The sequence below is a fragment of the Phyllostomus hastatus genome, unplaced genomic scaffold (assembly GCF_019186645.2).
Source record: "Phyllostomus hastatus isolate PE091 unplaced genomic scaffold, TTU_PhHast_1.1 phas_contig_196, whole genome shotgun sequence".
NCBI classification, from domain to species: domain Eukaryota; kingdom Metazoa; phylum Chordata; class Mammalia; order Chiroptera; family Phyllostomidae; genus Phyllostomus; species Phyllostomus hastatus.
In genome coordinates this window covers 3,876,461-3,900,699 of record NW_025333709.1, presented here as the reverse complement: position 1 = coordinate 3,900,699, position 24,239 = coordinate 3,876,461, and the positions used below count along the sequence as shown (strand labels likewise).

Genomic DNA, 24,239 nt, shown 5'->3' with positions numbered 1-24,239 from the left:
GCTCCCTGAACTACTCCTTCTCAGAGCTCCCCACAGGTAGCCACCTGACAGGATTCACAGCCTCGCGGAGAATTCCGGAGACGTGGGGCCGGTGCTAAACAGTGTCCGACCCCTGGCCCAGCCTTCGCTGGTGGGGGTCGCACTGGTGCAGAGGAGGGACCCTCTGCAGAGCTGACACTGCACAGCCTGGGGCCAGCTCCCAGGCAAGGACTGGAGGCCACGCCCATTCACTGGACCCCTCTTCTCCCTTCAGGAGAGCACCTGGCCATACCTGTTTGCAGTGATTGTCATCCCCGCCATGGTCCAGCTGGTGAGCCTGCCCTTTCTCCCCGAGAGCCCACGCTACCTGCTGTTTGAGAAGCATGACCAGGTGGGCGCGGAGAAAGGTAGGGCCTTTTGCCAGGAAGCATCTTCCCAGGGTCAGTGTGGGGGGACACGCAGGGACCTGGGCCACCCCTCTCTGCAGGCGAGGTGCTGGACACCTTAGGACACTGTAAATCAGTCTGCTATGGGCAGCCCAGGAGGGGACACGGGTCACACCTGGGAGCCTGGGAGCCTGGGAAGCCAGGACAGAGCAGGATAAACCCCAGGTCCGCTCCCTTCTGGGCTGTGGTGTCTGTTCGTTGGGTGGTCCCCACCACAGAGAGGAGAAGGACGCAGATTTCTCAGTGGTGTCGGTCTGTGGTGGCCCTCCCTCTGCTCCTCCTCTCCCCACCCCCTGCCCAGTTCTCCTGTCCTCACATCCACGTGCAAGGGAGCGGAGTTCACAAGCACAGAGAGAGCGCCAGTATCACACTACACGGGGCCAGGAACGGCCGGTTAGAGAAGACGAGGTTGCTGGGAGATGCTGTTCCACAGGGCAGGGCGCCCGTCCCCAGCACCACTGCAGAGTGCATCCCAAGAGACAGCTCCTGTGGGTTCTTTCCGCTGCAGCATGAAGACATCATAAAACTTTGCAACAGTGAATGACTTACAACTGAAAGAAACAGGAGCCACAGCTACAAATAGTGCTCCTACTGTATTAATGCACTTGTCATCGTAGGGCGTGTGAATGCAAGCATGGCAAGGACAGGGGGCCCGCAGACAGCTGGAGGGCACCGCTGGGCCAGAGGGCTTTCAGTGTGTCTCCTGGCGGGACCTGACGTCTTGCACAGGCAGGGGCGGTGCGGGGCAAGGAGGTGCACTGTCTGTGACCGCCTCTGTTGACATCATCCTGGGAGCCACACCCCTGTGGGCATGCAGCAGTGCCGGAGTGCAATTGCCAGCACTCCGGTGTGACACGGGCATGTCTCTTCGTCCCTTGGAGCCTCGGTTTCCCCGTCTGTTAAATGGCAGTAAAAGCACGGCCCTGGCCGGGCTTTGTGAGGGCCCTGCAGGCCCGGCCTCCAGCACCGCCCCCTGGAGTGGCAGTTCCGTCCCCCACGCCTCTGAGCAGAAACCATGCCTTGTTCCTCCCTTCGTGCGGTGACCTTAGCACCCCGGCCCCGGACCCCTACTCAGCACCTAGCAAGCCGTCCAGAGCTGCAGGGTAATGGAAATGAACTGACTTTGGTCCCACGAGCTTCTCAACTTTGCAGTTGCTTTTCCGTCGTTCTTTGAGGGGTGTGGCAAGAAAGATCAAAGCCATCTAGCGGGACATTGCCCCTCTCTCTGTCCCATTCCCCAACCTCCCCGAGGCTCTGCTGACTGCACAGCACTAGGAGTTGTGGTCAAGTCTGTAAGACGCCTAGCCCCTGTCCGGCACCCAGTAGGTACACAATACATGTCAGCCTCCTCTCCCCCTGAGTACAGGCGAGTCTTTGACTGGGACAGATCCTGGCTACAGATCCTGGTTACGTCAGGGCTCCCTTTCCCAGCCCCAGAGCTGACCAGGCCCCCAGAGGGCTTGCCTTCCAGCTGGGCAGTGCAAATTCTCCATCCCCTCCCCAGCTCCCTGGAGTCAGAGACTGGAACGTGAGTGGGAGTAAGAATGCGCGGGGAGCCCTGGGGAGCCTCTTGCTTTCCAGTGCAGGCGAGGGCGGGAGGCTGAGCTGGGAGGAGAGGGCCTGGGGGAGATGGGAGGAGCTCTTTAGACAACTTGTACGTGAAAGAGAACAGGCTCCTCTGTGAGGGTTACTTTCCTCGGGTTTCTGAGGTTGCTTTGTCTCTCTCCAAGGACAGCTGGTTACAACGGCATGTCCGTGCCACCCCTACCCGTCCCCGTCTTCCAGGGACCCTGCACACACTGGATCTCTGTACTTGCTTTTGAGACCTCACTGTCCACCTTCCCATTCAATGCCAGGGTCCCTCCCACAACGTCTCCCACAGGTGGTCATCCAGCCTCTCCTTGCACACCTCTGGGGATGGGGAACTCACTGCTTGTGAAACCACCCAATCCACCCTTGAAAACATTCGTCGGACAATCCTTCCTTTTGGGGAGCTGACCTCTGACACATCACAGCTCCTGACGTTGGTCCTGAACTCAGGACCAACGTGAACAAGACCAATCCTACCCACATGCAATGAAACATCAGCAAATATGAGGAAGGTCCAGTTACGCTGATCCCACCTGGTTGGAGCACCTGCTGTACGCCAGGCCCTGAACAAGACCCAGCCTCGGGCAGGGAGTGTCCTAAGCCTAACACCAGCACAAGCACCTGCCCTGAGCTGGTAGGGTCACAGTGATGACAGGAGAAGGGGCGGCGGCCATCTACCAACTGCAGGACACCCCGACACTGTGCTACGTGCTGTGTCCCCTCCCTGCAGTTTCCTGCCCTTTTGGGAATGGACTTCCTGCTGCAGACTCAGACTCCAGGCCACCTCCCCGAAGACTGGAGGAAACATTCTACTCATGGGCTGTGGGTGAACCAAAAATGCGAGTCCAGCCCCACCTGGGCTTCCCAGTCGAGGTGGATGCCCACGAAGCTGACAGCCTCATGCCGTCAGTAAACCACACTGCTCACAGCCACGCGGGCGTCCGTTCCTGAAGGGACTGAGTGCACACTCCACATTTGCCACGCTAGTCCCATAAGACGCAGTCCCTCACCCAGGTGTAGGAATCTTATAAGAAAGGGAATGGGGCCAGCAGAGCAAATTATTTTTATGCACATATACAACAGGAAATTAAATTGATGCATTAAAGGAGGAAGAGATCATAACTTTTAAGAGAAAGAAGAGAGATTTTTGTTCTAGGAAAGTCTTTTTTAATTTTATTTTAATTGTTGCAGTACAATTTTCTATCTTTTACTCCCATCCCAGCCCACCTACCCAGCCCTCCCCTCCTCCCTCCCATTTCCACCTGCCCCTAGTTTTTGTCCATGTGTCCTTTATACTTGTTCCTGTAAACCCTTCCCCTTTTCCCTTGAAATTCCCCTGAAATTCCCTCTCCTCTCCCCTCTGAACTCTGTCAGTCTATTCTCTAGTTCATTGTCTTTGCTTATATTTTGCTTGTTTCTTTGTTTTGTTGTTTAGGTTCCTGTTAAAGGTGAGATCATATGGTATTTGTCTTTCACCACCTGACTTACTTCACTTAGCATAATGCTCTCCAGCTCCATCCAAGCTGTTGCAAAGGGTCGGAGCTCCTTCTTTCTTTCTGTTGCTGTCTTTTAAGACCTGAGCATTAAATTTAGCTGAGAGCTTCCCAACAGCTAAGGTGAAAAGGGGAAAAAATAGGTTATAAAGTTTCCTTATTTTATATGGAAAGTATGTATGGCAAGGAGGAGAGAGAAATATTTCCCTGACCCAAACCTCTAAGATTACTTTATCATATAAATGTTGCATTTTAAACTTGGCAGAAGTTTGGAAATACTATAGCTTAGTGCATGATGCGGAAATGTTGCTCATTCGGCTGCTTCTCCCATTTCTGCTTAATAAATGCTAGGAGAAGCATTAATCGTAGCTCACAAAAGAGACATTCTGGAGCAGTTTTTAGTACACTCCGGAAATAACACCGAGAGCCTTCAGGGCTTGCTTCTTGGAGAATCTGGAGCAAGTTTAAAGGCCTTTTTTTTTTAAGATTTTATTTATTTATTTTTAGAGAGGGCAGGGAGGGAGAAAGAGAGAGAGAGAGAGAGAAACATCAATGTGTGGTTGCTGGGGGCCGTGGCCTGCAACCCAGGCATGTGCCCTGACTGGGAATCGAACCGGCGATGCTTTGGTTCGCAGCCCATGCTCAATCCACTGAGCTACGCCAGCCAGGGCATAAAGGCCTTTTTTTTTTTCTACTAAAGAGCAATTTCACATGCCCTGTGGCTCAGAGCAGTGTCTTTAAGGATGACGCCCAGTGTGTCCAGAAGGGACTGTCTGCAGGAGCCGACACCAGAGCCGCCTGCCCCCGTAGGGGGGTGAATGTCGCAGCACCGAGGGCTTAAATCTGCCCTCTAAGGGCCTCTCCCGTGCCCGGACTATTATGACCTCAGGGGCCTCGTCGGTCACCCACCTTCACACGTCCACCCGTGGAGGTTCACACAGCGAAGGCCTTGGTAAAAAGGACAGGTTCGCCGAGGCTGGGCATTTGCAGTGGTGGCGTGCAAAAGGCATACGCCACCTGGGTTCGTTTGAACCCTGGGAAGGCTAGCTCCTTGGGACCATTTCCCGTGGTCTCTGCGTTTCAGGGGTCATGTGCCAAGGCCCTGGGGGCCCTCCTTTCAGTGACAGAACCGGCTCCTGGGTGCCCTGGCCAAGGGGGGATCGGACCTCCAGCTGCATGCAGCCAGGGAGGACGAGCCTGCAGGAGGTGGGCCTGTGTGTGCATCCGTGGGCAGTGAATCATGCCGTTACCATGGCAGCCACGGGAGGCAGGAATGGGCCCGGAATGTCCGTCCACCCAGAGGCAGACACAGGACTTGAACCCTCAGCACGCTGAGATTTGCCGGGGGAACAGTTGGGAGATCCTGGGGCTCTCCTGACTCTTCTTCCAGCCAACTGGGCGACCACGGGCTGGTCCCTCCACCTGCTGGGGGTTTGTGTTCCTGTTTTTAACCCCCGTGGTTCCAAAGGTCCCTGCCACCCCCTTCCCTGGCAAGGTGCGTGTCTGGGTGGCCGGGCCTTCCCTAAGGGGCCCCGTGTCAGACCCAGCCAACGACCCGCTCTCTGCTGAACACCTCCCTCCTTGTCCCCATGCGCAGCCCTCCAGAGGTTCCTGGGCAAGGAGGACGTGTCCCGAGAGCTGGAGGAGGCCCTGGCGGAGGGCCGCACGCAGAGGGGCATCCGCCTGGTGTCCGTGTGGGAGCTGCTAAGGAGCCCCTTCGTCCGCTGGCAGGTCCTCACGGTGGTGGTCACCATGGCCTGCTACCAGCTCTGCGGCCTCAACGCGGTGAGTGTGCCCAAGTGGAGGAGCCGGGGGTAGGCGGGGTGGGGGGGACAGGGTGGGGTGGGGCGGGGTGGCTCCCAGTCCCAGCTCTGCCACCTCGGCCAGCTTGTGCCGTCGGGCATACTCTGCCCCTCAGTTTCCTCATCTGTCGAATGGGACAACTGAACACACAAAAATAATCCGTGCGAAGTGTTCCGTGCAGCAGCTAGCGGGTTTACCCCTTCATGAACACTGCCTATCAGTATAATGACTTGCTCTTTAAATGCTTAAAAGTTGTATTTGCTAATAAAACGGGTATTAGGAAGTCATGAGGAAGAGACCTCGAGATGAGTTAAGTAAAAGCACTCGAGGCTGGGCTCGCTTCAATGGCGACTTTGGCCTGAGGAAATCTCAAGGTCGAAAGACTAAGTGTCTTGGGCCTGAGCTCACGTAGTGGGCAAGAAGTGGGGAGAGGGGGCCCTCCTGGGGAGCCCCCAAACCCTCTGGTGAGCTCAGCTGCTCCTTCTCTCTCTCAAGGGCCCCCGAAATTAGAATCTGGGAATTCGGGGGCCGGGGAGGAAAACAGGGGGCTGCCTCCGGGGGTGGTGAGCTCCCCACTCAGGAAGGTGTGCGGAGTGAGGAGGGGCCCAGGTCAACCGCATGACCTTGGACCAGTCCTGCTGTTTCCTCCTCTTCGTAAGGTCGAGGTCATGCTCCGGGGTCTCAGAGCCACCACCCCTCCCACCCGCATTCTGAGAAAGCAGAGAGGGAGAATACGTGCGTTTCTCAAAGCCCAGACTTGGAGTCGCAAGAGCCACGTGGGGAATCCGTGTGTGCTGAGGCCTCCAGACTGGGAGCCACGGCATTTCTTTTTTTTTTTTTTAAGATTTTATTTATTTATTTTTAGAGAGGGAAGGGAGGGAGGTAGACAGAGAGAGAGAGAGAGAGAGAGAGAAACATCAATGTGCAGTTGCTGAAGGCCATGGCCCGCAACCCAGGCATGTGCTCTGGCTGGGAATCGAACCTGCGATGCCTTGGTTCGCAGCCCGCGCTCAATCCACTGAGCTACACCAGCCAGGGCAGAGCCGTGGCATTTCTAAACGGCATTCTCTCTCCGCTGGGACACCACTTTCTGATCTGCATGCCCCGAGCGACCTCATACATTCCACCAAGGCGTGTCTGTGAACCCCTTGGCATGAGTACATGGTGGGAAAAAACATCGCGTCTGCTCCCCAACTCAGCCGTGGGGACAGCCAGCGTCTGAGTGTCGTGCGCCCGGCCACACCCTACGGGGGCCCACCTTGTGACGCTGGATTTGCGCATCGCGAGAGAACACCACAGGCCTGATCTTAGCGCAGGACGCGGATGCCCCTCACTGACCCTGCTCCCTCCTTCTTCCCTGCGTTACAGATTTGGTTCTACACCAACAGCATCTTCGGAAAAGCTGGGATTCCTCCGGGAAACATCCCCTACATCACCCTGAGCACGGGCGGCATTGAGACCCTGGCCGCCATCTTCTCCGTAAGTGAGCGGGGGGTGACTCCCGAGAGCGGCGCCGGGGATTAAACAGGGCTGCAGGGACCCTCCGCCGGCCCCCGCTAAAGGAGTGTGCCCTCGGTCACTCCAAAGGTGTCCAAATTTTAGGAGTTTACTCCTGGGAGAGAAGGAGAGGACCTTTCTAAAATCAGGACTGGGGGTCACAGCCTCTAGAGGGTCTGCCTGCCGTCATCTTCCAGTCTGGGTCACGGTCATTTGGATCGCATGTGTTCTGGAGGCTCAGGAGCCTTCAGGTGGCCCACCGTGGGGAGTGAGGCTTCCTCGCCCCGGTGACGTTTACTCATCCATGCACTCACCCACCCTGCCGGCACCCTGGGCGCACCCGTGCCATGCTCACACTAGGACGTCACCAGTGAAACTGTCACAATCTAGAGAGAAAGACCCAGAAACAGACACATACCACGTGCACCACAGGGAAGAACGCTCCTGTGAGGGTGTCCGGGAGGGCTTCCTGGAGGAGGGGACCAGGAACCCGAAAGGCAGGGCCAGCAGGAGTCAGCCAGGCAAGTGGAAGGAAAGTGCGTTGGGCAGCCTGTCCCACGGCCCCGTGCGCCTGTCCCCAGTCATCTGTCCTCCTCCCTGGTTCATCTTTTATAAGAGCTGGAGCGGCAGACGCGTCTATAATGTAACAGTCTATAATAGTCTGGTCTGAGGACCGTTCTGGACATGGTCCTTAAAATGGTAGCGCGTACCTTAATCCCTGGAAAAATCATGAGGTTCAAGTCCGCGTGAGTCCAGGGACCTGAACAGAATGACGTGCCCGGGAGAGAGAGCTTTGGCTTTGGGGCCTGGCAGCTCTGAGTGCAGACCCTCACCACCCTTGCACCAGCTGAGTGGCCCTGGGAAAATTGCCCAACCAGTCTGACCTTATCTGCTCACCTTTAACATGGATGTGACCGTGCTCATTGGTGGCAGGCAGGGGACCATCCCCTCCCCCCGGCCCCAAATGTCCTCATTGCCGGAAGCTATGTCTGTGTCACCTAAGACGGAAAAAGAGGCTTTGCAGGGGTGACTAAGTGGCTCCGCCCTGTTAACCGTCAGAACGGCTCTGACTCCTTAGATTAAAGCAAAAACACACCCTACACGGTGATGAAAATGTGTCGGTGCGGGGGTATTGGAAATCCCTGGACGTGGCGGAAGAGTCAAGATTTGTAATTTTGGGGGCACAGATATCTGCGTCTCCATGCTTGAGCTATGTCGCTCTTTGAGTCTTTATTTTGTGAGGTAAAACGTCTCGTTGTAGGAAACTTGGAAAAGGCTGGCAAACGACAGGTGAAATAATAACCACGTGAAATAATAACCCCAGCCTGAGTCCGCCACTATAAACTATCTCCAGTGCTCTCCTTCTGTGAAGGGGAGGGGGAGGGGCGAGGATGGGGAGCAGCTGACAGAACCCAGCGTGTGTGTTGGATGTCATCTCTCACCCACCCGTGCAGCCCCCCCAGACCCACACAGCCCCCGCCCCCCAGACAGCCTGGCTGGAGGGTACTCGGTCCTCCTTTCACTAGCGGGCCCCATGGGGCTCTGGGGAGGGGAGGCCCAGGCCAACATGCACCCGTCTGCAGAGCGGAAGACCTGGCATAGAAGGCCCAGGCCAGCCCGTCTCTGAAACTTGACTACAACCACTGTCCTCCGGGGTCCTTGGCGTTGGAAGGAGCTCAGGGAGGAGCCAGCCCCGCACCGGCCCACCGGAAAGGCAGACACAGGTCCAGCGAATGGGGGTCAGGGGCAGTCCTACAGCGGCAGGAAGCTGGGCTGGGGGCACCGCCTCAGGGGCCACTGTCCCCCGGGCTTCCTGGTGTCACACCCCAGAATGAAACGGGTCGCCCCAGGCACAGGCAGAGCGGGAAACGAGGGAAATTTCCCTGCCCACTCCCACCCCTGTGCCCCCACCTAGGGAGTGTGCCGTCTGAAATCCACAGCGTGGGGCACAGAGCGGTACAGAGCGTGTGTGGCCTCCGGAGCAGCGGGGCTCCAGGGCAGCGTGGCAAGGGCTGGGGCAACCCTGTCCCTCCGGCCCCTCTCCCAGACCCCCGCCCCCGCAGATAAGCCCCGCCCCCTGACAGGAGATTGGTGGGGTGGGGGGAGATGAATGTAAGATCGCACAGGTGCTCAAGAACTGCAACTTTCTTCCTTCTTCCTTCCTCATAAGGTAGAGACCGCTGCCTCAGTGGCCTGTCTCAGGTCAACGCCACCCTTCCTTCAGCCAGGACCCCGGCCTGGCTCCCCGTCCCCTCCCCCTGCTGCTGGACGTGCAGTAGTAACTGCCTCTCTCTGACCCTGACCCAGGGCTTGGTCATCGAGCGCCTGGGGCGGAGACCTCTCCTCATCGGCGGCTTTGGGCTGATGACCCTCTTCTTCGGGATCCTCACGGCCACGCTGACGCTGCAGGTGAGACTGGGTGCCTGGTGCACCCCGGGGCGGGGGGTCAGCGGGAAGCTGGCTTGTGGCTTCGGTGCCCCGGGGCTTTGGCTTGGGAAGTCAGCGTGGTCTGCGGACGCCTCTGGCACCAAGGGTCCCCCGGGGCCTCTCAGCCCTGCCGCTGTGGGGGGAGGGTTCTGTGATGGGTCCTCGGACGGGGAGACCAGAGGCCCGGTGAACTGTGTGATCCCGGGCAAGACACACCCCTCTCTGAGCCTCTGTTTGCTCATCTATAGAATAAAAGAGGTGACTCTCTCTTTTTTTTTGCATCCATATTTTTAAATCATTGTTCAAGTACAGTTTTCTGTCCTTTACTCCCATCCTAGCCCACCTACCCATCTCTCCCCACCTCCCTCCCATTTCCATCCCCCCCCACCCCCCAGTTTCTGTCCACGTGTCCTTTATACTTGTTCTTGTAAACCTTTCCCATTCTCCCCTGAAATTCCCTCCCCTCTCCCCTCTGGTCACTGTCAGCCTGTTCTCTATGTCAGTGTCTTTGGCTACATTTTCTTGTTTGTTTGTTTTGTTGAAAGAGGTGACTCTTAAGATGCCTGGCACTGCCGTACGAGGCCCTTGCACGACTGTCACAGCATTGGCTGGTGGGGACCAGCAGGGGTTCTCGGGCCAGACCGCCTGGGTGTGAGTCCCCGGCTCCCCCACTGACTGGCTCACCACGAATCGTTGGGCAAGTCACTCAGCTCCTCTGCTCCTCCCGTCTGTAACACGGGCGGCTGGAATGGCTCAGGGGTCATCGTTATCCCCCTTTTCTGGACACCGAAACTGGGGTCAGATGCAAAGGGACCTGCCCAAGGTCACGCAGATGGACGGAGGAGGCGCTGGGGTGGGAACCCAGGTCCTCGAGGAACGCACCTGCCCCCTCACCTGCCCGCTGCTGCTCTCTCGCAGGACCGGGCTTCCTGGATCCCCTACCTGAGCATCTTCTGCATCCTGGCCATCATTGCCTCCTTCTGCAGTGGCCCAGGTGAGGCGCCCCTCGCCCTCTGCACCGGCTGGCCCGGGGCTCACGGCGCCACCTCGTCAGGGGGGTGGGGGTTCCCCTGTACAGACGGAAGCCCGGGGCCCAGGGAGGGGAGGCCTGACTGGGAATGGAGGGGGACAAGAGCATTCCCTGGGCATTGATTCAGTGACCATCTTGACCTCCCTCCCACGGATGGCGGGTCACGTGCTCCCCAGAGGTGGGTTGATGATAAGGTACGGCAGCAGTTTGCGGTGGGGGGGCCATGAGCCGCACACGCTAGTTTGGGATGGACTGAAGGGACGCAGGCTGCAGCTGTGCCCACCCACAGACGAGGTACGGTGCGGTGTGGGAGACAGAGCGGCGACGATGATGACGGTGGTGATGGCTGAGACGTATCGGTCACCGTGTGCCGCGCGGGGCTCAAGGCAGCTCCAGAGGGGGTGGAGATGGGAGGGGCCGTACACGGAGCCGGCCGAGACGGAGGGCCTGTCACCGGCCCCTGGCCACCCCCTTGCCCTTCCTGTGCAGACGTGCAGGCTGGAATGTGCTAAGCTGTTCACCCAGGACTTACTTCCAGCCCCAGCTCTGTCATGGCCCTAGTGGGAAAGCCCTCTCCTCTCCGTGGGCCTCAGTTTCCCCATCTGTAACGTGGCCGAGGTGGGTGAGCCTGAGAGCCCCGCCGTTCCCGGCCCCGTGTCCGTGTCTTCTCCCCAGCCGCACCCCCTGACCCGGCGGGACTGAGAAGCGGCTCAGGGCGGCTCTGGAGTGGGCACAGAGCTCTCCCCTCCTCCAGGGGGCGCTGCCGAGCCTCCTCCCCATCTCGGTTTCCTGGTTGCAGTGCCAACCGCACCAGGCACCAGGTTTCCAGCAGAACAGGTAGTGCTGACCTCCTGCTTCTGCCTTGGCATGGTCAGTTCTCCACCAGGCCCCACGGCCCACCGTGTTCTCGGTGGGTGAAACGCATCCCTGCCCACGCGGGACACCGGGAAGTTCCGATGAAATGGCAGAATGGGCCGTGGCGTGACCGGGGAGGGCACCAGGGACACACACCTGCGGGCACGCACACCCACGGTGCTGTGGTGACGAGGACGGTCGGACGGCCGGAGGAGGGGGGAGGCCGGAGGCCGAGCGGGGGGCACACGTCGCGCGCAGGTCAAGGAGGGAGTGTGTGTAGCCCCACAGGGCCGCCCCCTGCCCCACTCCACGGGCAGCCTTGGCCTGGGTGCCCCAGGAGGTGGGTGACCAGCGGGGGGTCCCCAGGGCGCAGCCTGGAAACCCTGGGGAGCAGGAGACAGGCAGTGTCTGCCGTCCCGGGGCTCAAAGACGGGCGTGGACGTCTCGCCCGAGAAGCCAGCTGCCGGGGAGGCCTGTCTGAATATCAGCCACCACGGAGTCATGCTGTCAACATGGAATCACAACAGTCAGAGCTCTGTCCGAGAACCCAACATGGCCAATAACGTGCAGGGCACCAGCGACGGCAGCCGCAGGCGAGCCACCTGCCATCTCCCCAGCCCCCCACCCCTGCCCACCGCCACGTCAGGGCGCCCGCGCTGGCCCCGCCCGGAGGACGGACGTGCGAGGTCCCTAAGAGACCCCTTGCGGGGCGTCACTGAAGCACAGGAAGTGTTTGAGGCACTTTCTCCTGGGGTCATCGCATAGCTGACAGTGACAGGTGTCCGTGGGCATGCCCAAGGCTGCCATCCCAACCTCAGCAACGGGCCCGGTGAAGCCTGGTGACCCATCTTACACGGGAGGACCCCGACGTCCCTGCTGGTCACACCGCTGTAACGTGAGGGGGACCGGCGAGTTTACCGGCACGGTGGGTGGGCCGCACCGGTTTTCTCCTTTTTCCCTCCTTCTCTCTCCCGGGTGATAAGGGATGAGTTACCTGCAGTTCAGCTGCTGCAACTTTACTTTCCAAACTAGTTTGAGTCCCATTTTATAGATGAGAAAAACAAGCCAACAGATCAAGTCATTTTCTCCAAGTCACATAGCCAAGAGGCAAGGATTTGGCTGTACCATCCTGTCCTAGGACCTGCCGTCTTAACTCGTACCTGCGCGCAAGGTGGGAGTTCTCTGGCTAACTCCCAGGCTGCCAGACACCTGTGCCCAGGTGAGCTGGCCACACTGAGCCCTGGCCACTCACTCTCCCGGCGCACTCCCTCAGGGCAGGACTAGAAGGCACAGGGTGATGGCAGCGGTGACAGAGGGGGCAGTGGAGTGTCTGGCTGGCAGCTCAGGCTCTGTGCTGGGGTCTCGCTCCAGCCGACTCACTGAGGCCTTGCACCGGCCCCTCGAGGCCGACCGGCATGTGCCCAGTTTGCACAGGAGGGGCTGCGGCCCCGGCAGGTCACACGGGGCAGATGGCCCTGCAGTCAGCGGGATGGCAACATTCATGTGCCTAGCTACTGTCGGGCGTGAACTGTGCCCCCCTGAGACCCATGTCCGCCGGGAGCCTGACAATGGGACCTGGTTTAGAAACAAGGTCTTTTCAGATATAATTCGTCAAAAATCTCAATCCTAAATCCAGCGACTGGAGTCCTTCTACGATGAGGGGAGGACACACAGACCCGCGGAGAGGAAGGCACACACGCCCAGGCCGAGGCTGGGGAGGCATGGCTCCCGCCCAAGGAGCCCCAGGGATGTCTGGCCACAGCAGCAGCCAGCACGGAGACACAGGACCTTTCCTCCCTGCGGCCTCCAGAGGAAGCCAGCCCTGCTGACACCTTGAGCCCGGGCTTCTGGCCCCGGGACTGTGAGAGACCAGTTCACGGCCATTGGTGAGCAGCAGCCTCAGGACCTCACGCAGCCGTGAAGCTAGCAGAAACAATGTCCCGCCCCCAGACAGCTGGAGACGCAGGGCCAGAGGCGTTGGGAGCGAGAGCTTCGCACCATCTAACGCTCTGTGCCGAACAGATGGGTGGCAGGCTGCCCACGGAGCTTATGGTGCACAGTCTGCTCACTCAGGAAGACCCAGGGAAATGTAAAAGTCGACGATCGTCTTCCATACGCTGAGCGCCCGTTCAGCGCTGGGTACTTGCCCACGCGCCAGAGCCCGACACCATCCTCAGAGGAGAGGGCCTGTCCCCTCCCCATTAGGACCTGGGCACCAGGGTGCCCACCCTGCCCCTGTCACAGGGCACGCAGGTGGCCCAGGCAGGACTGGGGCCCACGTCTACCCAGTTCTTTCCTGCCGTTCTCCCCCTGGTTGTGCTGTTTTCCCTTCTTATCTCTTTCCCACAGCCGGAGGCAGAGCTAATTAGTGTGAGCTTATCTCCTGAAGCAGAAATGTAAAAATATAGCAGTGTTCTGCACAACTTGGTGCAAATCCTCTCCGGGGAGGACCATCCCTCAGAAGCAATCCCAGTGACGCACAGACGGGGGGAAAGGTGTCTGTATGGAGCCGGGTCTTCAGCAAAAACACGAGGAGGTGTGAACCTCTCTGCCTCGGCAGCCCCTGGGGCCCGGGGCCACCGGCTGGCAGGCCCCTAGGGCCCTCCTGTGGTGTCCACCCGCCAGCCGCTGCCCCCTCACGGCTGCGCCCAGGGCCGTCCCGGGAACCGGGCAGAGGCATGTGTGCTGTAAGCTGCTCCGCGCAGCCACTGAGACAGCGACAGCGGGTGTCTGAGCGTGGCAGCGTCCTGTGGCTGCTCCGCCCAAGCCCCACAGACCGGGGGCTTCAAGGGACAGAAATGCAATGCACTCTCTCACCCTTCCGGAGCCCGAAGGTCAACACCCGGGTGTGGGCAGGGCCACGCCGGCCCGGAGGCCCTGGGGAGCCGCTGTCCCTGCCTCTGTCCTGGAGGCCGAGGCGTTCCGTGACCCACAGCTCCGTCACGCCGCTCTGCGTCCCTGTCCTCAAATCACCCTCCCCTCGCGCCTGTGTCCCCGAGTCCCTCTGCCTGTTATCATTATGGGTCACATGGGCTCAGGGCTGGTGACCCAGGAGAAGCGCCTCCTCTCACGTTTCTGAACTCAGTCACATCTTTCACCACCTGAAGTGACATTCGCACGCCCCGGGGATTATGGGATGGGGTGTGGCGGCATAAGGAACATGCAAACCCACAGGGAGTTTTACGAGTTTATTTGAGCCAAACCAGGCCAGGAAGCAAACTCTCAACAGACTGAGAAAATGCCCCGGAAGGTGGCCATTTTACCGTTTGTTTGACACACTTCAGAGTCGAAAGGGAGGACGTGAGGGGGTTCCGTGAGATGTGGACGTGACTGATTAGGGAGGCGGGGGAAAGCAGAGCGGGGAGACGTCTGGGACTGGACCGAAAGGAAAGGGAATAGGTACCGCTTCTGTTCCACAGGCGGGCACAGGTTAGTTAACAGTTAACAGTTCAGTCAATACCAGTAACCACGAGGGGGGGTGTGGTCTCTGCTCAGGTGCAGCGAGGGGTCAGGGGAAAAGGAAGTTACTTTGATATTCAAAAGCCCCGGTACCAGGTATGTTATCCCAGATGCAAAAATAGGCAACAGACTGACTCCATCAAGACATAAAGATTGACCTTTGTTAGGGGGAAATGTGGCCCAGGCCACGACTACCCGCCACGACCGACCTGCCTTTAGTTAGGAAGTGTTAACCTCGGACCACCCTCGGCGGTTACTCTGGCCTCTGGGTCTGCAAAGCCACCATGCAGGCCTCCCCCGAGCTTGTCGGGGTTAGTATGTGGCCCTTCTGTCCACGGGTGAGTGGAGCAGCGCCCCCCTCTCCTGGGGAGAGGGCTGGAGAGCTGTGACAATCACCCTTGCTGGCTGTCCTCAGGCGACCTGCAACTGGGCGACCTGGAATTCCTTGATTCTGGGCTCAGAGACCAAATGCAGCTTCTGTTTTAGCACCCTGCTCCCCGCCCCTCCGAGCTAGCAATGTCAGTGCCGACCAGACGCGATGAGGGTTCAAGGCCAGAGACGGTCACCTCTGCTGGGGCGGGCAGGGAGGGCGAGAAGGAGCACAGACCCCGGATCTTGAGGAGTGGATGGGACGCAGTTGTGAGTGGGAGGGCCCAGTGAGGTGGGTGGGGCTGTGTGGCTTCCCCACCTCTGCTGTTGCAAGGGACGGTGAACCTGGTGACTCAGGACCACAGACACGTGCTCTCCGGCAGACCTGCCCTCAACCCAGAAGGCTGTGATCACGTCCACGGGCCGAGATCCGTGGTGCGGCTCGCCCGGGCCCCGCGGGCTCCAGGGCGATGGGTTTCCTTGCCTTTCCCCTGCAGAGGCTGCCGCCTCAGTCCTCACAGCCAGCCGGCAGCGTCTCCTCTCCCCTCGGCTCCTGCCCCCTTTCATAAGGCCCCCGTGGCTGCACTGGGGCCACCCGGACTGGACAAGACAGAACGGTAGGGGGTGCATCGTAGGGAAAGGCCTCCCAGGGCGGGTGGAGCTGAGTGGAGCTCTAGGCCAAGGCAGGTCGGGCTCTGAGCCCTGCAGACAGACACCTAAGGGGACCACCCCCCCACCATCTGCCCCGGGCTGGGGGGAGAGGGCGGAGGGCTGCCTGAGGCAACAACCTGCCTGGCCTGGCCCCACGGGCTGCCCACCAGAAACACACCCCAAGGCACAGATGGAATTTTAGCCCCAGTCAAAAAATAAAAAAGAAACAAGTGAAACTACTTTTAATAGTAGATTGTGCTGAGAACTGTGTATCCCGAACATGCCCACTTTTGCATGTAATCATTATGTAAGATGTGTGCGTGGGTACTCAGAAGTCTTTCTTTCTATGGTTAGTCTTGGGAACCGGCCCATAGTTTGTACCCCCAAGCAAGTCTCGGCTCACACTAGCTGTGTTTCAAGAGCTCCGCAACCCCCTGGAGCGAGAGGCTGGCCGGCCGGGGCAGTTCTAGGACGAGCCGCATGGCTGGCGGGAGCTGGAGCCAGAGAGCGGGAGGGAGCGAGCCCCCGTAGCGGGGCAGTTTAGCTGTCGGACTCCCGGGGCGGTGGAGACCGCCCAAGGGTTGAATCAGAGGGCCGACCCAGCCTGATTTCTGTTTCAAACGGTCGTGTTGGCCGCCGTGCGGCTAACAGAGCGGAGGCAGTGCGCCCCCTCCCCGCCCCCCGCCACATCCTCAGAGACCTGCTGGGAGGGGAGTCCTCCAACAAAAACGGTGACAGCGGGAGTAGCGCTGATGCGACAGTGATGAGCAGCCACTGGTCCATCCGTCCGACGCCCTGTTGGGTCAGTGCGCCCATTTCACAGATAAGGAAACTGGGGCTCAGAGAGTAAGGAATTGGCCCCCCACATACTGCAGTTAGAGTCAGAGCGAGGGCTGGGGCCCGCCCCCGCCCCCTGTGCTCCTGTCCCCCCTCCCTCCCCCCACTTCTCTGAAGTCGCTGGCTGGAGGCAGATGGGCCCCAGGCGAGGCACTCGGCCCATGGGGCCTCGTGGCCCTGGCTGCATCTTCACGCCGGAGCCACGTGCTGGGACGCGCTCTGCCTGCCACAGCCCGGGCGCTGGGCCGGAGCCCTGCACACCAGCGGGGCTCCTGCGGGGCCTGGGGCCGGCTCACCCGCCACCTGGCGGATCTGCACAGGCCGTGTGGCTCCCCGATGCCCGCTTCTGCTGTCAGTGAGGAGAGCGGGAAACGCACCCCTGCCTGCCATGTGGCACCAGGGAGAGGCTTGGGCGTGGGGTCACGTCAGGCCACCACGCCCGCTCCTTGTGACACCCTTGGAAGGTCACTCACGCTAACAGAGACCGACAGCCTCCACCCGGCCACGCAGAAAGGGCTGTTTATGGCGACGCGCCGTGCCCGGCACAGGAGGTGCGTGGCGAATGTTAGCTCCCTTCCTGCTCTCCTCACCAAGGCAGACTTCAACGTGTGATGTGCCTGGCTGGAGAAAGTTCTAGCACCGCTGGTGTTTGGGGCCCGATAACCCTGCGCGTCCATGTGGTATCCAGCGGCATCCCAGGCCCCTCTCCCCAGGAGCGGCCGGTAGCAACTCCTTTGATCGTGACAACCAAAACGGCCACCACACGTGGCCAGATGTCCCCTGGCGACAGCACCACCTCAGGTCGAGAGCCACGGCCACTCCTCGGTGTTTCGAAACAAGCGCGAGCTCAAGGCTCAGACCCGCGGGGGCTCCATGTCCTCCTGGGTGACCCGGGGGGCGGGTCTCGCCCTGCCTCTCCCTTCCCCCCACCCCCGCCCTCCTCGCTCCTCACCTCTTTTACCGAGGGTCCGCTTCGTGTCACACGTCCAGTCCCGTGACTCTCGCCAAAGCCTGTGTGAGTCGTGTCCGTGGGGAAACCGAGGCACAGAGAGAAAAGAGAGAGAAGGCGCCCCCCCCCCCCGCCAGGGGCGCACAGCCAGCCACAGGCACGCGGGTCCCAAGTGCGCGGGCATCCCGTGAGCGGGGAGGCTCCCGGCGGGTTGGCCGCAGGAGCGGCTGCGCGCGTGGTGCCCGCCCGTCTGTCGTCGAGGCGGCAGTGTGCGCCCGTGTGGCCTGGAGGCCGGCGTTAGCACGCTTCCGTGTGCAGCCGCTTCCGTGTGCAGCCGCCGCTCTTGTGCGTTTTGACAGGTTTCCTAAAGGTGCGGGGAGTCCTCTTCCTTTGCAGGGAGCAGCGCATCCGGTCTCCTCAAAATCAGATGTGGAGAGTCTGGTTCAAATCAGAAGTGTCCACCGCGTCCATGCTCCTCCCTGCCGGCCCGTTCTGGGGGGGCGAGGGCTGGTGTGTCCCCCTCCGTCGGTTTTGGGGAGCAGGGGTCCCCATCTCGTGGCGGCGGCGGGGTGGGGCTATAATAGCAAGAGCTCAGGAGCGGCCCAGGCTGGAAGGGGCGCTGGCTCTGTGACCTCGGTGGTTGACCTTGAGCATGAGTGTGGCCGAGCGCCATGCTCGCACTGAGAGCACTGCCTCCGTGGAGTGGAGGGTCTCCGAATCCGTTCCTCGCTTCCATGCCCGCAGCCCATGAACAGCTGCGGCCCCCCCACCCCCGTACCACCCAACAGCGTCCGCCACTGCTGCCTGAAACCCCTCCTTGCTTTTCTTTTCTTTTTTTTAAATTAATTTTGCTCTTTATTTAAAGATTTTATTTATTTAGTTTTAGAGAGGGAAGGGAGGGAGAAAGAGAGACAGAGAGAAACATCAATGTGTGGTTGCTGGGGGTCATGGCCTGCAACCCAGGCATGTGCCCTGGCTGGGAATCGAACCTGCGTTGCTTTGGTTCGCAGCCCATGCTCAATCCACTGAGCTACGCCAGCCAGGGCTAAAGCCCCTCCTTCCTTTTCTCCAATGGCAACCCCTCTCCACTCCTCCCAGGTCCTCTCTCCCTTCACAGGCAGGCTGCCCTTGACCCAATCCCGCTCAGGCTCCAGGCCTCTGCCCTCCCACCCCACCCCACCCCCCCGCCGTCACCTGGCAAGACACCCCCACAGCGTCACAAGCTGCATCTGCTCCCCAAAGCCACGTCTCCCCCAGCCCCTCCCGAGGGCCCTCCCTGCCCGCTGCCCGCTGCCCCCACAGGCACCCACTGTCCTGAGTGGAGTACCTACCACAGGGTGTCATCACTGATCCGCCCACTCACTTCCTTCTCCATGAACAAGTCAGCCTTTCCCGTCAGAGCGGGGAGTCCCAGGAGGGCAGGGACACTGTCACTCTCAGGCACTGTCACCCCCGTGGGACCAGCCCAGCGCAGTCAGTAGTCATTGAGTGTCGGTAGAACCAGTGACTCAGGCCAGTGGCTTCCGATCTGGGGCTGGTGAAGGGCCCCTGGGGTTCCCCTCCCTCACCTCCCCGTCTCCTGTGGGTGCTGCTGTGTGGGCCTGAGTGGGGGCAGAGTGGGGGCTCCGGCCGAGTGGGGGTGTGGTGCAAGCGGGACCCTGGGCCCTGGGCCCACCCCTGAGTCTCTGAGGGGAAGGCGGGGAGGGGCGGGTGCCAGAGCTCCGAGACACCGAGCACAGCACGGCGCCTGAGGGCCTGTAGACACTCAGAGAGGCAGCTTGGGTCGCCACGGTGACTGGGGGTGGTGCTGGCATCCAGAAGCCGTGGTAAACACCCAGTTCTGCTGGCGCTGGGCAGCCTCTCAAAATAAAGACTGGTCCCGCCCCAGTGATAATGGTATTTTCACTCGCACCTCCCCTGCCAGGTGACTCAGCAGGCCACCACTCGTCCAGTCGTGGGCGATACGGAAGGCCAAGCTGGGCTAGCGTGGTGGGGGGGCCCCCACACTCGCAGGGAAGGGGTGGCGGGAAAAGCCGAGGTTGGGAAGCTGGAGTCCCGAGCCTGCATCCTGGCTCTGCCCCCCAGGAGCTGGGGGACCGCGGGTGAGAGGCATCACCCCTGTGGGCTTCCCAGATCTTCACCCGGGAGTCAGGTAGCCCGTTCCGCCCCGACCCAGTTAATCCAGAGACAACACTGTACGCACCCCTAATCAGCGCATTCAGGAGAGGTCGTCGGTGGCCCGGTACATCAGACCGGCGGCGCACAGGGTGCTCAGCGGTCCCGGCGTGGGTCAGAGGGCGTGAGGGGAGCCAAGGGCACGGCGCGCCTCTCGTTTGGATGACCCCGGGGCCGCAAACGGTTCTGACGCCTTCGGGAGTCTGGGCTGTAACTCCCGCCACCGCCCCCGCCCCGGAAGCCATTGCTCACCCAGGCAGAGTGGCTCTTGCCAAGAGGGCACCCCACCCCCACCCCCCGCTGCAGGGAGGTGGGTGGCCGTGCGTGGCCTCCCCCTCGTGGCCTCCCCCTCACAGTGACTAATTGCAACCCCGGCTCTGCCTGCAGGCGGCATCCCCTTCATCCTGACGGGCGAGCTCTTCCAGCAGGCGCAGCGGCCGGCGGCCTTCATCGTGGCGGGCACCGTCAACTGGCTCTCCAACTTCGCCGTGGGGCTGCTCTTCCCGTTCATCCAGGTACGACGGCCCGACGGCCCGGGGCCCCTCGCCCGCGGGGTCCCCTCCGATTCGGCGGCCCTCCGAATGAGCGGCGACTCGCGGAACGGAGGCCGATCCTCTCTCCACTGGAAACGCGAGCCCAAGGACGGGAGACGAGGGCTTTGGCGAAAACCCTCAACCTTCTTTCTCCCTCCCGCGCCCTCCGGGAGCTACCCCTAAACACGAGGGGCTGCTTCAGAGGGAGGGAGCTTCCCGTCGCTGCAGGTGTGCGAGGAAACCTGGGTAGGATCTCCAACCTGCAACCTACTCATCATTTTTGTTACGTGTTCGCCACTGTGCTAGATGCATTTCCCGTACAGTCACGCACTGCGTAACAGCGCGTCGCGAGGAGGATCGCTTCCATCCCCACTGGCTCGCTTTGGGCAGGGTGCTCACCCAGCTACGGCCGGATGGTCAGGAGGAGCCAGGGAGGAAAGGCAGCCGCAGAGCCCCCTCCGCAGGAGCGCGCTGGGTCCGGTGGCAGGGCCGTGGGAGCAAGGGGGCGGGGTCTTTGTGAGAACCAGGGGTCGTGAGGAGGAGGAACGGAGAGCAGGGCTGGTCTCAGTTCAGGAAGGAGCCCCCTGTGGGTGTGTGGGTGCCCTGTCTGCGTCTCTGCCAGGCGGTCCCCCGGCCTTCCTGTGGAATCCTCTGGAAACGGGTCTGGGGGCTCCTGGAGGACAGGCAGGCCCATCATCGCAAATCCGATCCTTAGAGCGCCCTCCCCCGTGAGGGCCAAGGCGGCGGGTCCGCAAGCGCGAACTTCCTTCCATTCCTGCCCCCGGAGCAAGGCGGCCGGAGCCTCTAAGGCACTCAGCTGTGCTGTGTCCAGATGTGGGGACAGTTGGCCACCCCGTCCCTCCCTTCCCAGCCCTCCGGAGGTCCCTTCCAAAGGAGCTACTGGCCCCCCACTGCCCACCTGTCGGGCTCTGTTGGGGGCCCCAGCTGCGGGGGTGGGGGCCCTGGCCCACCGCCCCACGCGGGGACAGAGCCTCTTGGGGAACGGCAGCCCCCCGGCCCGTGTGCCGCTCTGACCGTCCTTATTCGCCAGGTTCTGTGTCCCACCCAAACGACAGACTGTCACACCGCACAGACGCTGGGGTCAGACAGCCTGCCCTCGCGCCCTGGCTGTGCTGCTCACCAGGGCCAACTCGGTCTGACCTCCGCGGCTCTCGGGGCCATGATGTCCACGACTAGAAAGCAGGAGAGTCGCCCACACTTGGCAGCAGGGCTCCCTGAAGAATCGGAGGGGCGTCAGGGCCTGGGCTCGGGGCTGCCCGCGGACACTCGGGGAGGGTTGCTGCCTCGGCCAGCATCCCTCCCCAAAGGCGCTTCCTGTCCTGGGCGGAAGGGTCCGCTGGGAGGAGGAGACAGGACAGGAGGGAGTTCACGCTCAGGGCCGGAGGCTGACGCTGTCCCCAACTGGCTGAGCACTTCAGGACAAATCGCCCCCCAAAGGGTGACTTTCCCCCTCCTCCTTCCCTCTTGCCCTCCACCCGACCCCTTTCCTGGAAAATATCCCAGACGAGGGGTCAGGGGGCCACCTGGGCTATGGGGGAGACCGTGTCACTGTCCCTCTGCCCTCAGCCCCAGGCCGCCTTTCCCCCCCCGGGCCTGCGCCGTGGTCAGCGTCAGGGTGTCCCTTGGGCCGTCCATTGTAACAGCCTGTGGACCCCAGGGCCAGGCCCCTCGGCCTCTGTCACCCACACCCTTGTTTTCTGGTTCCGAGAAAATTACATGCAAATGTGGCGCCTGCCTGTTTCCACCGGAGCCGGAAACTTCCATCCCTGTGCAATAAAACCTCGGAGGGGGGGAAGGATTCTTCTCGGCTGGAAAACTGTGGGGTCCTGTTCCAAATGCCCGTGCGAAGTGAGGGGACAGCTGACGCAGGCCCGGGCAGTGGGGTCTAACAGCAAACACACGGCCCTCTGGCCTCTGTGGCCGGCTCGGGGGGCACCCCGTGGGACTGGAGGCGGGGAGAGAACACCTCACTCACAGGCATCAGGTGGCTGCACCAGCTGGTGCCGGGCCTGGGTGGCAGGGGTCGCGCAGGAGGGGCACAGTCCTGGCCCAACATTTCGGGAGGAGCAGACGTGACCCTTCAGGGCACAGAGGTAGTGAGGTTTCACGGGAGGGGGCGAACGGGGTGCCTCGCTGGGCTGAGCAGGGCAGGGGCCCTTCAAGCCAGCAGAGACCAAGGAAGTAAGTGTGTCGGGGAGGGGGAGTGTGGCTGACCGAGGGCAGGGCGGGGGGACGGTGTCATTTCTGAGGGAGAACAGGGAGGCCCGGCCGAATCCCCAGGGCGTCCCGGGCAGCAGAGGGACTGCGGGTTGTCCCAGGGACTCCGGGAAGCCACTGTGTGGGTTTAAGACACGCTTCATTTTGTGCTTTTAAAAGCACTCTCTGGCTGCCCCGTGGGAACCAGATCCAGGGCAGGGGCAGGAAAAACAGATGCGAAGGGGACAGAAACCGGAACCGCGGTTAACTCCGTGTGTGCCGGCAGAGGGGAGGAAACGGCACGAGGAACTCTCTGGAGCGCTGGAGATGATGCACATCTTGACTAGCTGTCACTGACACAGGGGGTGCTTGTCTCCAAGTTCATTAAACGAAGCACTTAAGATCTGGGCAAGTCACTCAATGTCAATTCTACCTTAATGAAAAACTTGCGTGTTTTTTAAAAAAAAAAACAAGAAAAAGAAGAAAAGAGGCGTCAGGGCAGCCCTCCCACACCCACTGTGACTTAGCGGTGTTTGAGCAGCTCCTCAGGAACCGCGGGGCCTCCCTGAGACACTCAGACGTGAAAGAAGGGACGGGAACACGGGGACTCCATAGCTCCGTGCCGGCTGTGTCACAGGACTGCATTGAATGCATTTGCACACGAGGCACAGACGCAAGACAGTGGCCTCCAGATCAGGCCAAGTTCAAGGCCAGGGGCAACCTTACCAGCTGGGCGACCACAGGCGAAACACTCGCCCGTTCTGATCTCCATTTGCTCAGAGAAGGGTAAGACGTCCTACTTCCCAGCTGCTGTTGGGGACCCCTGTAGGGAACCCTTCACTCCCCCACCCCATGCCCAGCAGCAAGCGAGCGGAGAGACATAACGGAGGAGAGAGGGCGTGGGCTCCCGGGAAGGCAGACCCCAGTGCGCGTCCCGTCTCCCGCTGGCCCCTGCGGAGCCTTGGCCGAGTTTCAGGCGGTCTCTAACCCTCAGTGTCCTCTTCTGAAATGGACGTAAAAGGGGCCCGACCACAGAGTGGCTTTGGGGATCAGACGAGGTCACGTCTGGAATATCGCTGGCCCCCAGGAGGGGCTGCGTCAGCACCTGCCTCCGCCCAGATGAAACACCATCCCGTCCTGGCAGCGACGCGAGGCCGGCCGTCCCAGTCACGGGTGGAACCGGGACGCCGTCTGCCCCTCAAGCTCGTAAGCCTTGCGTCGGGTTCCAAAGAGAAAGGTCACATCAAAGAGCAGTATGGAACCGACTAAAATCAAGATATTGCTTCCTGTAAGGTATCATTGGAAATGGTGTCCCCTTCTCTTCGGGTCCGCAGCTGTTTGGTGCATGAAGCAGCCATAACCCTGCCAGGAACCCACACAGTCTTTCGTACAACCCGGGCTCACTGAGCAGCTCCCTGGGCCGGGTGCCGCGCAGCACACACCGCAGCTGCACAGGCAGCCGGGCCTCTGGGAAGCTCAAGGTCTCGAGCAGCTGGCAGGGCCGTGCTGGTCCGAGCTTTAGGGGTTATAGTCCGGACACGGGAAGTGGAGCGGTTGCATTCAACATTCCTCTTTCTCCCGGCCTCTCCTGTTTGCACAAGGCCGCACCAGAGGGCCAGCCAGAGGGTGGCGTCGTCTCTGTGTTAAGAAACGATGACGTTATCCTGGCTGAGTCCGTGCTCCGTACTTTTCTTACGGACGGAGGAACGCTCCTTCCTTGTGGCGTCACACTTTTCTCACTCGAACTTTGCGGGGGGGAGGAAGAAGGCGGTGAACAGCAAGTTAAGATAACGTGCTTATCTGACTTGCTGAACTCGCTGAACGTAAGATAACGTTAAGTAGATGACACTGTGCTTTCATGATGATTCAGTGTTGCACGCCTGCTTTTGGAGATGCTCGTCCCTCATCTCCGCCAGCCGGTTTGTCCGT

General features: G+C 60.7%; 1 protein-coding gene across 2 annotated transcripts in view; it reads left to right on the top strand.

Moving 5' to 3' along the window:
- The window catches only part of SLC2A9 (solute carrier family 2 member 9), a 72,257-nt gene that overhangs the window by 46,313 nt on the left and 1,705 nt on the right, over nucleotides 1-24,239 (top strand). For both annotated transcript variants that reach the window (XM_045834121.1, XM_045834120.1), the window contains 6 exons: nucleotides 254-386; nucleotides 5,106-5,293; nucleotides 6,680-6,790; nucleotides 9,116-9,217; nucleotides 10,154-10,229; nucleotides 19,948-20,075. In XM_045834121.1, the coding sequence (XP_045690077.1) occupies nucleotides 254-386; nucleotides 5,106-5,293; nucleotides 6,680-6,790; nucleotides 9,116-9,217; nucleotides 10,154-10,229; nucleotides 19,948-20,075 (738 nt within the window). The remainder of the gene's footprint in view (nucleotides 1-253; nucleotides 387-5,105; nucleotides 5,294-6,679; nucleotides 6,791-9,115; nucleotides 9,218-10,153; nucleotides 10,230-19,947; nucleotides 20,076-24,239) is intronic.